Here is a 16873-nt window from a genome sequence, read left to right as displayed (position 1 = left end):
CCCCAAGGAACTAGGCCAATTTCCCCCTCCTAAAGGCAGGATGTGGGGGCACGTGTGTGTGTGTGTGAGGGGCTCGTAAAAGAGACCTATCCTCAGGGAGCCTAGAGGAAATTTAAAACAAGCTCTTTAAAACCCACCGACTGACCCTCAGTTCACAATGATGTACACACGCACTCACAGCTGATTAAGGGCTACTTTGGCGGTTATAACCATTAATCAGCTTCACTGTAGCATATCCCGTGCAAAGAGACATGGTATCTTATACGTGTTAGTTAAGGGTGCATAATCGTCCATCAACTTCAGTGCCTGGGTTTAACTGCTTCTTTAGATGACCTGCTATTGTCTGCCCTTTTATAGTTTTACCAGTCAGTCTCTTATGGGATTCGCTAGTCTAGCGGATCACTATCTTGAAGACGCAATCACACTACGTCTGTTGGAGACAGACGGGTCTGGTGGCAAATGAGGTGAGCCCTCCCCTCATAAGGCGCCACTCGCCCCTCTGGTCGTTCTCGCCTCTCTTCCTTGCGGAAGAGATGTGCAAAATCATCAGGAGCATTAGTCAACTAAATCCCTGTCTTTCTGCTGAACTGTTCTTAGGCGAACCGTGAGGTTAACACTGCCGAATGTAGGACCTCAGCTCCTGTTGATAGTGTTGAGTACTGACAATTTTTGTTTTGAGTAGAATTTATTTTCTACTCCTCAGTCTCCGGTGGAAGCTAGCATCACACGGCTAGCTATCGAGACTTGGTTAGCCAGCGACGCAAGGCTTTAACTAACTTTAACTAGCTAAGTTTATCCATGGCCTCCCTCAGCGATCGTACATTCTCAGGGGGGTCAAGAGGTTGACAGGATTAATGTGTGTGTGCACGTGCACATGTATATGTTTGTGCGCCTGTGTTGTGGAGTGCAACCCCATCGTCTGGCCTGGTGTTGTCAGTAGATTTAGTGAGCATTTAGTTCCTTGTTACTCTTGAGGGTCTAAGGAACCACCTCTTGGGTGTAACAAACAAAGAGGTTGTAAATATGGGTAGTGGCCTCACTCACTCCCTCTCTCTGTCTCTCTCTCTCTCTCTCTCCACTTTGTCTCCTGCTACCGCTCTACTTCTAGGTCATCCACAGAAGTGGGACCGTATTGGATAACAATCGCGACCCTCACAATTTGAGGTCATAACCGCTTGACTGGGGAGTCTCTCTCTTCACCCAAATATCACATCATAAACAAGCAATGCTATGCAGGAGTCTTTATAGTCCCCCAACGGCCTAACCTGGGCTCTGTGACCTTTGTAGGTTTATAGGGGTTAAAGGTGAGGTTTCAGGCTGGATTATACATTGCTGGGTGTGGATGTTGGGGACATGCCGACACACACACACACACACACACACACACACACACACACACACACACACACACACACCCACCCTCCTCAGGCGAGGAAAGCAGGCGGCTGTCGGGCCCCTTTCCGATTCTTGTAAGGAGGACCCAGTGGGGTTATTTGTGTGAGGCAGGTGAGACTGAGTTGATTTTGACAGGACATTGTGTCCCTCTCTCTCTCCCTCTACCTTTCTCTCCCTCTCTCTCCCCCTCTCCCTCCCTTTACCCCTCCTTCTTTCAAGAGCCTGATACAGGATCTGACCAGTAAACAAATTGACAAAAGACCTTCAGCACGCTTATAGGGAAGGACGCACAGCACTTATACAAATGACTGATGATTGGCTGAAAGAAATTGACGATAAAAATATTGTGGGGGCTGTCTTGTTAGACTTCAGTGCAGCTTTTGACATGATCAATCATAGCCTGCTTCTGGAAAAACATGTGTTATGGCTTTACACCCCATACTATAATGTGGATAAAGAGTTACTTGTCTAACAGAACCCAGAGGGTGTTCTTTAATGGAAGCCTCTCAAACACAATCCAGGTAGAATCAGGAATTCCCCAGGGCAGCTGTCTAGGCCCCTTACTTTGTTCAATCTTTACTAATGACATGCCACTGGCTTTGAGTAAAGCAGTGTGTCTATGTCTGCGGATGACTCAACACTATACACGTCAGCTACAACAGCAACGGCTATTAAGGAGTTCTAAATATTTCTAAAACTAAAAGCATTGTATTTGGGACAAATCATTCACTCAACCCTACACCTCAACTATATCTCGTAATGAATTATGTGGAAATTGAGCAAGTTGCGGTGACTAAACTGCTTGGAGTAACCCTGAACTGTCATTGTCAAAACATATTGATACAACAGTAGCTAAGATGAGAAGTCTGTCCATAATATAGCGCTGCTCTGCCTTCTTAACAACTCTATCAACAAGGCAGGTCCTACAGGCCCTAGTTTTGTCGCACCTAGACTATTGTTCAGTCGTGTGGTCAGGTGCCACAAAGAGGGGGAGAAGGCCCTTAAAAGCACACGGAGAGCTAACATTAATGACATGCATGTCAATCTCTCATGGCTCAAAGTGGAAGAGAGTTTGACTTCATCACTATTTGTTTTTTGTAAGAGGTGTTGACAAGCTGAATCTGTCTGTTTTTAAAAATACTTGGACATCCATGCATACCCCACAAGCCACCAGAGGTCTCTTCACAGTCCCCAAGTCCAGACTATGGGAGCTGCACAATACTACATAGAGCCACGACCACATAGAATTCTATTCCACATCAGGTAACTGATGCAAGCAGTAGAATCAGATAAAAAAAACTGGTAAAAATACACCCGATGGAACAACGGTGACTGTGAAGTAACACACAAAGGTACAGACACATGCAAATGCACATATTGTGGTATTAAACATGTTGTATAGTAGATATGTAGTGGGTGTAATAATGTTATATGATGTACTGTTTTATATGTCATGTAAGTGCTTTAATATGTTTGGGACCCCAGGAAGAGTAGCTGCTGCAAATACAAATACTCTGCCACGTCTTTCATGGACCTCAGTCCATATATCTCAGCCTGTCTTTCTCCCCTCCCTATGGCTCATTCATCTTTAATGAGCTCAGATTGGGGCCTTTAATGGACTTCCCCCTCACACACACAAACACGTGTGCCCCAACCACCCCCCACAGACAGGAACAGATGCATTATTTAAATCCTAGGAAACCCCCCCCCCCTAACAAACTGACTGGCTCCCCACTGAGACCATGCCATGGCCAGGCCTCCATCTGAGCCAGATGGTAAATCTAAGGAGGGATGGCGGGACGGGCGGAGAGCGATGGGCGGAGAGGCTTGATTATTGTTTAACCACCGGACTATAGTCGCCCTAGACCAGCCTGCCTGCCCGTCCGCTCGATCCAATTGGCTACGGACATTAGGGCCTGACCGGGCACAATGGCAACACCAGCTGGGGCCTGGAGTGTAGTTGGTTGAGTTGTCAGCAGCGGGAGAGAAGGAAGAGATGGGGAGGAGGAGGAGGAGAGTTGTACCCAAAGGGCTTTGGGATATGTGTAAAACAGTGCAGAGGAGGACGCTATTTCAATCCGTCATTTACATTTGGAAAGGCTTCCACGACTTCTGCATTTAGAGAGAGAAAAGGAGAGGGACAGAGACAGGACGTTGCTGAAAGAGGGCGAACGAGAAGCAAATTGACAGAGTAAAGAGCGGGAGAAAAGAGACTGCATTCCTAGTGTATCGTTAAGAGCTTAAAGGGTATTAGGTGATTGTCCACCAAATAATCTGATGAGCTCTTCACCCTTTCAGAAGAAACTTCCTGTCTGTGAATAGGAAAAGATTAAGATGTGCTTGTGTGTCTGCGTCGTGACCGTAATATGTTGTCCAACTAGTAGGGCTGGCACAATTACCGTATAATTGTGCAACCGACAATTATGGATGAAGATCGTCATGACAATAACCGTCATGAGCGTTTTAAGGAAGAAAGAAATGTGTGTGCAACGAACAGCTGACTGAAGACTGGGACGGCCGGCAATTCGTGCGGTTGACTCAGTTTCTGCAGTGACGTCGACTCTTCGAACAATCAAGGTGTTGTCGCAAAGGAGGTTGCCTAGACAACGCCCCCCCTTCCTGCAGCAGCAGCAGCAGCACATGCAGCCAGGAGCGGAGGACAGGAGAAAATGTGCAAAAAGATGCTATTCAAACAATATAACCATCATCCAAAATGCCATGACTGTCACAGCCTACCAACTAGTGGATAGCAAATAGAGGATAGGGCATGTTATGTATGGGATTCCCTCTGAACTTTGCACTCTAGAAATAGAGGACATGGAAGGTACACTCTTAGCATCTTTTTTTCTATCTAGAAATGGTTCCTCTGTTTTATTTAATATCACTGCTACATTCGTATGGTTCCAATACACATGGGCGAGATTGATCGCATGCCTCGCTCATGGCTGTCTCTGCGTCTGCTCGTGACGTGTGAGTGAAATTTACCATGCCAATGGAGGGAAAAGAGAGGGGTGGGAGAGAGAGAACCCTTTGGAAAACCCTTTAACCCTAGGAGAACCCTTTAAAGAGCCTTTTTGGTTCCAAGTAGAACCCCTTTGGGTTTCATGTTGGACCCTTTCCACAGAGGGTTCTACATGGAACCGAAAAGGGTTCTATGTGGAACCAAAAAGGGTTCTCCCTGGAACCTAAAGGGATTCTCCAATTTGGACAGCCGAAGAACCCTTTTGGAACCCCTTTTTTTTTTATAGAGTAGCTTAAACCTCCAAGGTTTGACTCTGTATCACAAATTCTCTTCACTCTCAAAGGTAAACACAACTAAACAGACCACAGTTGAGATAAACGACTATGTTCTCTTTCCGCTTGAGCTGAAAACACAAACAAACATTCAGGCCGACAGTAGAACATGCTCTATCAGATGGGATATAAGCCACTAATAGGCTAGTACTCTGGGTTTTCACTGCTGCAATTCAAACGTCTATATTTCACTCAATCTCTCTCATGCTGTTTCATTTGACAAATATCTTTTTTTAAAGGCATGTAAAATGCTTGTTAGTGTTTTGCCCCCAGCATTCTGGTTTGAATCTAAACTGGTTATGAAGTTAGTCTTTCCCCCTCAAGACCAGCTGTGGTGTGTGTTTGAGTCTGTTTCGTGCATTGGCCTGCGTGAGTGTTGCAAAGACATCATAACCTCTCTGTTGCTCTGGGGTTTCTGTCAAATACTTCTCTGTTTTATTTAATATCACTGTTACATCCGTATGGTTCCAATACACATGGGCGAGATTGATCGAATGCCTCGCTTATGGCTGTCTCTGGGTCTGCCCGTGACGTGTGAGTGAAATTTACCATGGTAATGGATGGAAAAGAGAGGGATGGGGAGAGAGAGAGAGAGAGGAGATGTAATGGATTTGACTACTTCCTTTCGTTGGGCCAATTTGACTAGTTTGGAACGTTGAGGCTGGTTATTGTCGAAGATGTATAGGGGGTTCATGCACAAACATACGCATACACACACACACACACACACACTCTCTCACTCTCTCTCTCTGTCTCTCTGTCTCTGTCTCTCTCTGTCTCTCTCTCTGTCTCTCTCTCTGTCTCTCTCTCTGTCTCTCTCTCTCAAGGGAAGACATGCACTCACGCCTAGATGTATCTTTGTCAGTGAGAAGTCAAAGTCCCCATAGTCTTGTGTCATCAAAACTCTACAGCCAAACAGAAATGGTCTCTTTTGTTGCTGCTATTACACCACAGCAAGTTGGGCTGAAACGAACCGCACCGACTCTCATTCTTGACCTAGTTTTCCTCATTTTTTTGGTCTCTGTAAAGGCATTGAGGCCTTTTTCAGTAAAGGCTCCTATACAGAGTCAGTGTAGATACAGGGCTTTTGGAAACTATTCAGACTCTTTGACTTTTTCCACATTTTGGTATGTTACAGCCTTATTCTAAAATAGATTAAATAGTTTTTTCCCCTCATCAATGTTTTATTTACTTTTATTTAAACTAGGCAAGTCAGTTAAGAACATTCTTATTTACAATGAATGCCTACCCCGGCAATGAATGCCTACCCCGGCAAGTCTTCTTGGGTCTGACGCTGCAAGCTTGGCACACCTGTATTTGGGGAGTTTCTCCCATTTTTCTCTGCAGTTCCTCTCAAGCTCTGTCAGGTTGGATGGGGAGCGTTGCTGCACAGCTATTTTCAGGTCTCTCCAGAGATGTTCGATCGGGTTCAAGTCCGGGCTCTGGCTGGGCCCTTCAAGGACATTCAGAGACTTGTCCCAAAGCCACTCCTGTGTTGTCTTTGCTGTGTGCTTAGGGTCGTTGTCCTGTTGGAAGGTGAACCTTCACCCCAGTCTGAGGTCCTGAGCACTCTGGAGCAGGTTTTCATCAAGGATCTCTCTGTACTTTGCTCCGTTCATCTTTCCCTCGATCCTGACTAGTCTCCCAGTCCCTGCCGCTGAAAAACATCCCCACAGGGGATGAGGATATATATATTTTTTCTTTCCATGCATTTCTGAGCGGTTACAACCGTAAAAAGGGTTTAATTGGAGCCTGTTGGTCATACTGTATTAACTCGATGTGAATCGTCTGTACAGTGTGGCCGGCCGTATGGACAGACAAACAGGGATGGGGGTACATATCATTGGATTGCACACACACACGCACACACAAAACAATGCATGCACACAAACACACACATGCGTGCACACACACGCACAGACACATACACACTCAGGCCCGCACACATACGCACAAACACACACACACACATCTCAATCCAGCCCCTGTCCCCCCAGCCTATATGCAAAATGCCACACGGAAATGATGGATCAAACATTACTCTGGTTATTGCTGAACAACAACATTTCAATATGGGCACACGGGCATCACTATCTTGATTGGATGGATTTCCTGACATCACAACTGATCCGTTGCAGCACGTGGTGGTACATTATGTAGATTGAGTTTCTCTCCTAATTTCTAATCCTGTCTACCCCCAAGCCACCCCCCTCTCAGTCAATCAATCAGTCAGTCAGGTCCATATGGGGAACAAGCATAGGCCCAGACCCCCAGATGAACACAGACTGATTCCTCTCCTGGCCTGCTCTGCTCCAGGATTTAGTCTGGGGGGGAAAAACTCCTGCTTTGATCCTGACTAGTATTACAGTGCCAGCTATTGTGATGCAGCCAACTAGCAGATGGTTTGGAATCGGGAGGAATTCCTACAAATCCTTATCCCACATTTACGGGTTGTATTGTTGAAAAGATTACTATGTTGGATGTGAAAAAGAACACCTTGGTACTGTACAGTATTTGTTGTGAGAACACCATCTCCCCTAAACCTTTGCCAACATATGTTTTACTACTACTGTAGTGCCCCCCAGATTACATAAGATTAGTTGGGCCAAAAAGGAAGTTAATGAAATTGAGTTCTGTGGCCTTGAGTTTGACCCAGGAAAGAGAGATGACTGTTTTTAGAGTTTTGCACTCCCTGTGGACCAGTGGTGTAAAGTACTTAAGTAGTACTTTAAAGTAGTTTTACTTAAGTCGTTTTTGGGGGTATTTATATTTTTGTCAACTTTTACTTCACTGCATTCCTAAAGAAAATAATGTACTTTTTACTCCATACAGTTTCCCTGACACCCAAAAGAACTCGTTACATTTTGACGGGAAAATGGTCCAATTCACACACTTATCAAGAGGTCCTCCCTACTGCCTCTGATCTGGTGGACTCACGAAACAAATCAAATCAAATCACAAAACACAAATGCTTTGTTTGTAAATTATGTCTGAGTGTGCACCTGGCTATCCGTCAATTAAAAAAAGAAAGAAAATTGTGCCATTTGGTTTACTTTTGATACTTAAGTATATTTAAAACCAAATGCTTTTAGACTTTTACTCAAGTACTATTTAACTGGGTGACTTTCACTTTTACTTGAGTCATTTTCTATTAAGGTATCTTTTACTTTTACTCAAGTATGACAATTGAGTACTTTTCCCACCACTGCTGTGGACTAGAGATACCACTCTTCCTCTGATGAAACAAATTCCACACAATCAAAGCCAACAACTTCAAAGGGATCCCCGGGACTCTTTCATAACGCCTGTTCAAGGCAATAGAACGTTCCGCACTGACTCTGAATCTGACGTTATAAAGTCAATGTGGGCCGCCATGTTGGGTGGATACGACCTCATAGCACAGTGGCCAACCTTTACTGCTCTCAGATGGCCCCCCTGTGTATAACTGGAGCCGGTGTAGGGAAGCAATCACTCCAGCACCTCCAGGGGGCCTAAACGCTTCATTAGAGGAGTGTTTGTTTAACGCCGCCCCTACCAAAGAGGCCTAAACCCCCATCCCCCCCTTAGCCACCACTCCTCAGCCTGTAAACCCCCTCCTTCCTGACTCCCTTCTGAGGCCCTGGTCTCCAACCTCTTGTGACCGCCGGTTCAGGGAGCGAGAGGGTGGGTCGTGCACCGTGAGGTCGGCAGGTCGACTGCTGTTTTGACAGGCGTGCCTGGAATACCGTAGGAGCGGTCCCTTTCTAAGACTAGGGGTCCTGACTGCTCTTTCCACACACACACATGCAATCACACGCGAGAGCAAGCAGGCACGCACACACACACTCTATATCGTTTCTCCCCCTCCAATCCCACACACACACACTGTCGTCCTTAGTGCATTTGCTTCACTTGACACCTCCAGTCAGGGCGTCAGGTCTTTGTCCACATCTCTGACCCGTTAGCCCATTGACACAGCTGGAGAGGCTCAGCTTTGGGGGAGTTGGCTATCCCAGAGCGCACTGCTGGGCCTGCCGGCACGCCTGTCCTGACCTCTATCAACCGGGCCCACGGCCCAGTTTCATCACCGCAGGCTGACCCACCTCTGAGACAAACACCCTCTCTCTCGCGCTTAATTTTTGTATTTCTCTCCTCCTGTCGCTCTCATCCACACTTGTCCCCCCCCCCCCCCCCCACACATTCTTTCTTTACTCACTTTCACATTCTCTCCCTCTCTCTCGTTCACACTCTTTCTCCTACTTTCCCTCTATTCTTCTCTCTCCCATCACTCATTTTCTCTCCTTCCCTCTATTTCTCTTAATCTCTCTTCTTTCCCCCTTTTCCCCCCAAAGTGTCATGGCATCGTATTGCAGGATGACAGACTGTTTTGTGAGGGTTAGTGTGACCCAGAATATCTGGTTTCCTACCACTCTATAGACCATTGACGTCCAGTCTCTCAACAGTGCTACTGACTCGGGACAAGGCCAGCGTTGTGCTACAACCCCAAGCACTGTGTGTTTAATTCAATAAGGCAATCGGGGGGGGAGAGAAGGTTACTTGTGTCACGACTGTTTTGCGTAGAGCCTAGCATGTGTTTTGAGACATGTGACTCTGGCCCGATTGGCTACGTAGCCCACACAATTCGAACCCACCAACACACACACGCACGCACAAACATACATCATTTTCCATGGGGCAAGCCAAAGAGGAATTGTTTTCATGAATTAAGGTTTAAGTCGATCATCTTGATTCTACGGAGAGGATGATATAGTGTGATATAAAGAGATGGAGCAGCACCCTGTGTTATGAGACAGGGGACTAATATATTTGAATGTCAGTGACATGACAGTTTCATGGCTACAGTGCATGCAGCGGTGGTGTGTGTGTGTGTGTATCTCTATTAGATTAGATCTCAGTCATGCGGCCAAGCACTGACGTCAACACTGACTTTCACAAAAGCCCAGATCAGCCAAGAAAGAGTTGACGCAAGAGATAGAATCTCAGCATGTGTGTACATACATGTTTAGTTTATTAGGATGCCCATTTAGCTACTGCACATGCAGCAGCTACTCTTCCTGGGGTCCACATAAAACATACAAATACACGACAAAGTACAGAACAGTTTTAGACAAGGACATTACATTAAAAACCTTTTTCTTTTAAATGTATAGTTGTGTGTGTGAAGTTAAGGGCCAGGCGTGCTGCGTTGTTATGAGTCTGCTGTAGCGTTACTAGGTCTTTCTGTGCTGCACCTGATCGTATTACCGGGCAGTAATCAAGATGTCCAGGTTCTGATCTTGTCCCAACTAGTAGAGTTGATCTTTGTGTCAAAAACGCAGAATACATTTTTTTTTTTTTTTTAAATAACAGACATACCTCTCCCTATCTTCACAAATACTTTGTCAACATGACTTGACCATGATAACTGACTATCCAATGTTACTCCTGGGAGGTGGGAGGGGGGGGGGGGTCTTTTTGTAGCCATTTCCTAGTGACAGCCTTTGTACTGGCTGCCAGTAGGACCTTCAACAGTTAATTTACACGATAGAGAAAAGTATCAGGTGTTTCACCCAAATACAAATAAATGTACGTTTGTTCTGTGTCAAATTCCATTATTTTTCCAATGTTAGATCGTATTTTTCCCCAGTTAAGTTTCGATGGCGGGGCAGGACCAAGAGATATGAGAGTGATCCACCCTTGATAACCCAACAAGGGTGTTCTCTCCAACAAGGGTGTAGTGAGCCAGTCTGTTTTGATTTCAGTTTGGGTGTTATGAAGAAGCGTATAACTTTTTCCAACAGAATTCTCTCCGTGACCTTGAGTAGGTGGAGCTACGTTGAGTCTCTAATATGTTCAACCATGTTTCATCAGTTATTTCAATGTTAAGTTCCTCCTCCAATTTCTGTTTAATATAGTTTGTAGGGTGATGGTCGGATTTGCGCTTATTTTCGAAGGAATGAGCGTTACACCGAGGCCTGTACTCTGGAACGGGATCGATTTGGAGGTGGAGGGTCCGTCATGATCTGGGGCGGTGTGTCACTGCATCGTCGGATAGAGCTTGTTGTCATTGCAGGCAATCTCAACGCTGTGCGTTACAGGGAAGACATCCTCCTCCCTCGTGGTACCCTTCCTGCAGGCTCATCCTGACATGACCCTCCAGCATGACAATGCCACCAGCCATACTGCTCGTTCTGTGCATGATTTCCTGCAAGACAGGAATGTCAGTGTTCTGCCATGGCCAGCAAAGAGCCCGGATCTCAAACCCATTGAGCACGTCTGGGACCTGTTGGATCGCAGGGTGAGGGCTAGGGCCATTCCCCCCCAGAAATGTCCGGGAACTTGCAGGTGCCTTGGTGGAAGTGTGGGGTAACATATCACAGCAAGAACTGGCAAATCTGGTGCAGTCCATGAGGAGGAGATGCACTGCAGTACTTAATGCAGCTGGTGACCACACCAGATACTGACTGTTACTTTGGATTTTGACCCCCCCTTTGTTCAGGGATTCATTATTCCAATTCTGTTAGTCACATGTCTGTGGAACTTGTTCAGTTTATGTCTCCGTTGTTGAATCTTGTTATGTTCATACAAATATTTACACATGTTAAGTTTGCTGAAAATAAACGCAGTTGACAGTGAGAGGACGTTTCTTTTTTTTTGCTGAAGTTTACATGATTCCATATGTGTTATTTCATAGTTTTGATGTCTTCACTATTATTCCACAATGTAGAAAATAGTAAAAAAATAAAGAAATACCCTTGAATGAGAAGTTGCGTCCAAACTTTTGACCGGTACTGTGTGTGCAGTCAAACAAGGGTTGAAGGTTCACACTGTAGCTCATATCCTTTCTAACACACACACACACACACACACACACACACACACACCTCTCCAATTGGCCCATTCGTTGCACCACATCTTTAACACTATAATCAGTGCAATCACTCCTTCACCACCCTAAAGCTCAGCTTCTTCCCCTGAAGCAACATTTGTGGTTTTATTTCACACTACCCAATGTCTGCTCTCAGCTCAAGAAGCACTCCTCCCACTATTTGCAATGAACCCATGGTAGGTGCATCTGGACTGCACCCCATAATACCCTGCCTACCGTAATGAACACTAGCTGTAAGGAATGCCATCTCGGTTCTACTAAGGCCTTGAAAATACTCTACGTCATTGACAACCTGCGTCTTGCTGCGTTTTTTGTTTTCGCCTGACTGTTGGCAAAAGAAAAGCGAGATGAAAATCCACCGTTCTTCTGTTTTGAGGATTGTACCACCTTGTGATAGCCCTGCCAAAAGAAATCAGCTCCTACCCCAAAATGTGTGGTCCTTTTCTGACATTTTTTTTTACCAAACACAAACCTCTAATCTACTAACATACAGTAGACGTGAAGGTTAGGTTGGTTTGTTTTTGCATAGCTAGGCACACACCCTCAAGTGTGTGTGTACCCTACAGCCTATGCAATACAGCAGACCTTGTTTTGTTGAGTCTGAGTTGGGTGAGGTATTATACAGTATCCCTGTATTTCAACTTGAGCCCCACTCACATATCTGTCATTGGCTGGCTGTTGTTCTCCCCCCTGGACACAAAACCGTGTGACGGGTGCAGTGAGGGACGCGGACGGTCCTTAATCATCTACTATTACCATAAACTGCCGATTTTCCCCCATCCCTAGGGGCGAGCCAGCCTGAGTTCAATAACCCATCTGCCGCTGGGGAAAAGGGGGAGAACTCCGAACTGGGCCAGCCCTGCCTGATGTTTTTACATTTTCTTCACTTCGTTAACTGCACACTGGAATACGAGCCCGAGAGCTGGGTGGAGAGAAAAGGGGTCACGTCTCACCTTTCAGCTAAGATAGAGAGGGGGAGATATTCGAAAAGTTCAGTCTGCCCTCGGCGCGCTTGCTTGCAACGCACGACTAGCCCTCTCATTATTGGCCGCCTGTCAGCACCGTAACAGACTGCAGATGCAAGCATTCAAACAAGATCCGCTCCGTTTCTGAGCTGAGCAGACCATGCAGGCACAGGCAGTTTGAGTAGGTTTTGAAAGAGGGAGGACGGAAGGAAGGAAGGAAGCAAAGAGGGAAAAGGAGGAGAAAAGAGCCGGAGAAAAGTTTGTTAGGAGACTCGTGACGGAGACGTTACCGGTTGGTCGTAAAGCGCACGGTTAAAGCCTGTTCAGAGCTGGTATCGCGGGACAAATCTATCAAAGAAACATACAAGGGTCCGTCATTGGCTGCTGACCCGTGGAGAGGGGGATTTTATTGATATTCGACAGCTGCCGGGCACTCGCCTGCTTCTGTTTGCTGGGATTTAGATGCGTTGGGAAGCCACCATGCAGAGCGATCCCATTTTGTTCGCTTCCAGGGGTGAGTGTATTCAAACGTCAGCATGCGTTTTTGGTTCAGGGCTTCAACAGCTGGCCACTGTAAATATTGATATGTGTCTGACACATCTATTTACAATCTCCCCTTGAGAGCTGCTGGTTTTAAAACGAAACGAGTTCAATAGCCAACACACTTACTGGAAGTGAACATATAATTACATATAATTCCTTGATGATGCATTAGACTAGGCCTATTATTGTATAATAATGTAACGTTATATCCAAATAATAAACAATACATTGTTGCTAATCATTATCACCCCGCATTGTACATTGCCATTGCAGCTTTGCTATAATGAAAACTCATTAAATTAATTATTCTGTGTGCAGTTATAATAATAGTTCCTCTCATAACAGAGAGAGCGAGAGGTTGCTGGAGCCTGGAAAGATTGCTGGCCACCGCTGGCTCCTGACAGTGTCATTAGGGTCGTGGTTTTGTTGTCCATGGAATTATGCGTCGCGACTAGAGCGTAGCTAGTTGCAACCTGAGCCCTCCCCGCCCTCTCCCCTTTCTGACCCCGGGCAACACTGATGAATAGCAGCCCTCTCAGCGTCCAGGCAGTCCCTCATGATAATCACTGGATTGTGCTGTCGCTGGGCGCAGCTGCCGCCCGCTGGCTCGGGACGAAGTGACCAGTGACCGCTTCGTTCCAGGGGAGCGCACTTGGAGCTCCTACAGTATAGTGTGCATGAGTTTTACGCGCGCATTGATTTGGGTGGATTACTTTTGTTGCTGTACCACCAATTCAATCAGGGCATCATAGTTTATAATATATCATAACAGTCATGGAACGCATTTGTTTATTTTCCAATGTTATTCTAAATCAGATTTTGTTTCTCCGATTAGGTTTATTCTATACAAATTAAGCGATTTTTCTATGATATTATTTACACAAATGATTGTGGTGGTGTCACTCAACTCATCCGTTACATAGGCCCACATACCTAAGGTCAACCTAGAGGTAATGTAAGATTTTCCCTGAGGTCAACAACATAGTCGTGGTATGACAACACCAAGTGGCTCCATATCTCTTGTTTCTCTGCAGGAGACCGTATCCCTACAATAACAAAACCTGGCTCCACTGTTACCCTCCTCTATCCTCGGGTTGGCAGCTGCGTGGTATCAGGTAGCTTGGCAATTTATCGCAGCTTAACATTTGGTAGGGTCACCGACAGACATCCATTGTGTAGTAATGTTGTAATCTCATCTCCACGCCACATGAGAATGTGGGAAGTGTGTTTTGGCTCAAGGGCTGGGACATGGAGAGGGTGTTTTTTAAGTTTTGCCTTGTGATCAGCCTATCCACAAGTGGGGGTACTAGCAGCAGGCAAACTTGGCAATTGGAAAGAAATCACATTCTGTCCCTGTTTCTAAAACTCTTACGTGGTGCCATTTTGGGGGCAATATGAATGGAGTGTTAATGTGTTTATTATCGTAGTTTCCCCTCGGTCGGAAACCCTCAGACGATATGGCTTTAATTGGCACCGCGTTGGGTGCCTGTGATGTGGCCATGGTGTCAGCAATTTGTCTCCTTTCGTTCGATGGCCCATTTGGTTCTGTTTTAGCGAAAAGGGGGTCCCCCTCTCTTTTAGAACCCCACTCAGCACCCCAATGATGATGGATTTGTAAAGGCTTTCTTGTGTCAAAAAATAAACGGGACCCCCTTTCAATGGCAGGAAAACCCGATCCAAAGAGGAGGAGAAGAGAGCGGAAGAAAAATGAGTTCATAATCCCCCCTCATCAAAGTCAATCTGTCAGTGAACTGGCATGCAGGCACAGAGTTTAATTCCAACCCAAATTGGAGACCCCTGGCCGCCTCTCCATTCCTGTCAATAGCCTTATGCACATTGGAAAACCATCGTGATGAAGAGCCATATGTAGACTTTTATATAAGACTTGTGTCATACAGTGTAACTGTCATGCATTGCGACTGTCATATGGTGTGGCCATCATATAGTTTGACTGTGCCTTTATCCAACACAAATCCAAAGCCTTTTGACTTGATATAATTGCATGTGGACAGACTACGAAAACGTAAATCGTGAACCAAGATTATGCTTGATGTAGCATTGGTTTCACAGGGACATCTGATTTAATTTCCGAATGTATGCAGTATTAGCAATCATAAATAACTACTCATGCTTTCCTTGGTAATATCCTCAGGGCAATAACTGATGCTGTTGATAACTCCTGATTAGCCCTTAGCCTGATTCTAAAAAGGCTTAGCATCTGTAAGAGGATGAGCTGGTTAGTGAGTTTGATTATCTGTCTGGGGTGAAGATGTACATTTGGTCCGGATAGAACCAACACCATCGCGAGAGGGTTTTGTTGGGGTCTGGCATTGCCAAATGGGGGGGAGGGTGGGTCCGATTGGGAGGGGCGCAAGAGTAGCTCTTGAGAAAAACGCCATCAACAACATGACTGGGGTGGAAAGGGGGTTGCGGTCGGTGCTGGGTGGAGTCTAATGGGAATAGATGCTTTTAAATACTGTCTGGTTAGGAGCTGTCAATCAAAGCGGAGCGGTTTCCCTTTGAGCGTCACAGCAGATAACTTGGCATTAGGCCAATACATGGATGGCTCTCTAGCTTTACCACAAACGTGAAGTATGGCACGGGAGCCTACATGCTCATCTCACCCACCTCCTTCTGACTTTGATAGACTACATCAGCCACGCTGTCCTCTTTTGACTTTCCTTCTTTCTTTATTGGTTGAATGCAAATGGCTGGTGACATAACTAAAGTCCAGGTTGGGATGGGATGCCCTCCCCTGGCACCACCAAATCTCCTCAGGCCACTCCATTCCTCCAAGAAAGATGAGTCCAACCCTGAAATCCAGAGCCTCTAACCACCATCCTCTCCTGTGCTCTTTTCTTCCCTCCATCCCCTGTCGGTGGTGTGCTTTCACCTCGAGTGCTCTGTAATTATCCCCTTACACAGATACTGGAGGAGCTTCACTCTCTCTTTCTCTCACGCTCTCTCTCTCGAGCCTGCCCTCTCCCTCCATCTCTCTCTCTCTCCATTCCTTCCTTCTCTCTCTCTCTCTCTCTCTCTCTCTCTCTCTCTCTCTCTCTCCATTCCTTCCTGCCCTCTCTCTCTCTCTCTCCATTCCTTCCTACCCTCTCTCTCCCTCTCCACTGCCTCTCTCTCTCTCTCTATGAACTACAGACTCTGGTTCCCTTCTCTCAGATGACGGGTAGGTTTTGAGGTCCAGATCAGTCCGACTCAGATGTTTGTGGTTTGGCACATCTGCTTGTGAAACCACCTGTGTGCCTGATAGAGATGATGTAGTCCCACTGCGATGTTCCCTTGGCGTTCCCCGTGGAACACAGAGCCCTGGTAATTACAGGCCAGGATAGTGATTGCTTGTCTCTCATCGTGAGCTAATGCAGCCACCGATCTCATCTTACAGTACATGGGTTGGGTTCTCCGGGGAAAGGACCCGGAAGCGCGAGTGTTTTTATTGAAGGTTTATTAAAGGTCCGTTGCGTCTCTATGACCGTGATTTGATGTGATGTTCACCCTTTTGATCGGGGTGATCGTGGCCTGCAGGCCCGACTCTTGTCTCCACGGAGTTTAGAGGATTGTTAAGGTAGAAATAGGATGTATAGAACTGGCACGATTCCCTACTCTAAATGACTGGGAATCATGTATGTTCTACACACCACATTTCTGTCTGACTTGCTGTGTAATCTACGAAAAGAGTCCCAGGTGAGCTTTTCTGGGTCAAACAGGGGCTCCAGGGAGAGAGTTCCAGGGGCCCAGGGGAGGTAGCGTGTTTCCCCCGCACTGGGCTTCCTCTCTCTGAGTGTGGGCGTAGGCC

General features: G+C 46.2%; 1 protein-coding gene across 1 annotated transcript in view; it reads left to right on the top strand.

The window, feature by feature from the left end:
• Positions 1-12501: 12501 nt before the first annotated feature.
• LOC120030443 (actin filament-associated protein 1-like) overlaps positions 12502-16873 on the top strand; it is a 54304-nt gene continuing 49932 nt past the window's right edge. Inside the window, exon 1 of the mRNA XM_038975846.1 lies at positions 12502-13036. Within this exon, the coding sequence (XP_038831774.1) occupies positions 12985-13036 (52 nt within the window). The 5' untranslated portion in view covers positions 12502-12984. The remainder of the gene's footprint in view (positions 13037-16873) is intronic.

This window comes from Salvelinus namaycush, chromosome 36 (genome assembly GCF_016432855.1).
Source record: "Salvelinus namaycush isolate Seneca chromosome 36, SaNama_1.0, whole genome shotgun sequence".
Classification (NCBI taxonomy): Eukaryota; Metazoa; Chordata; class Actinopteri; order Salmoniformes; family Salmonidae; genus Salvelinus; species Salvelinus namaycush.
The sequence above is the reverse complement of the archived record's forward strand: the minus strand, read 5'-3'. Positions and strand labels throughout refer to the sequence as shown.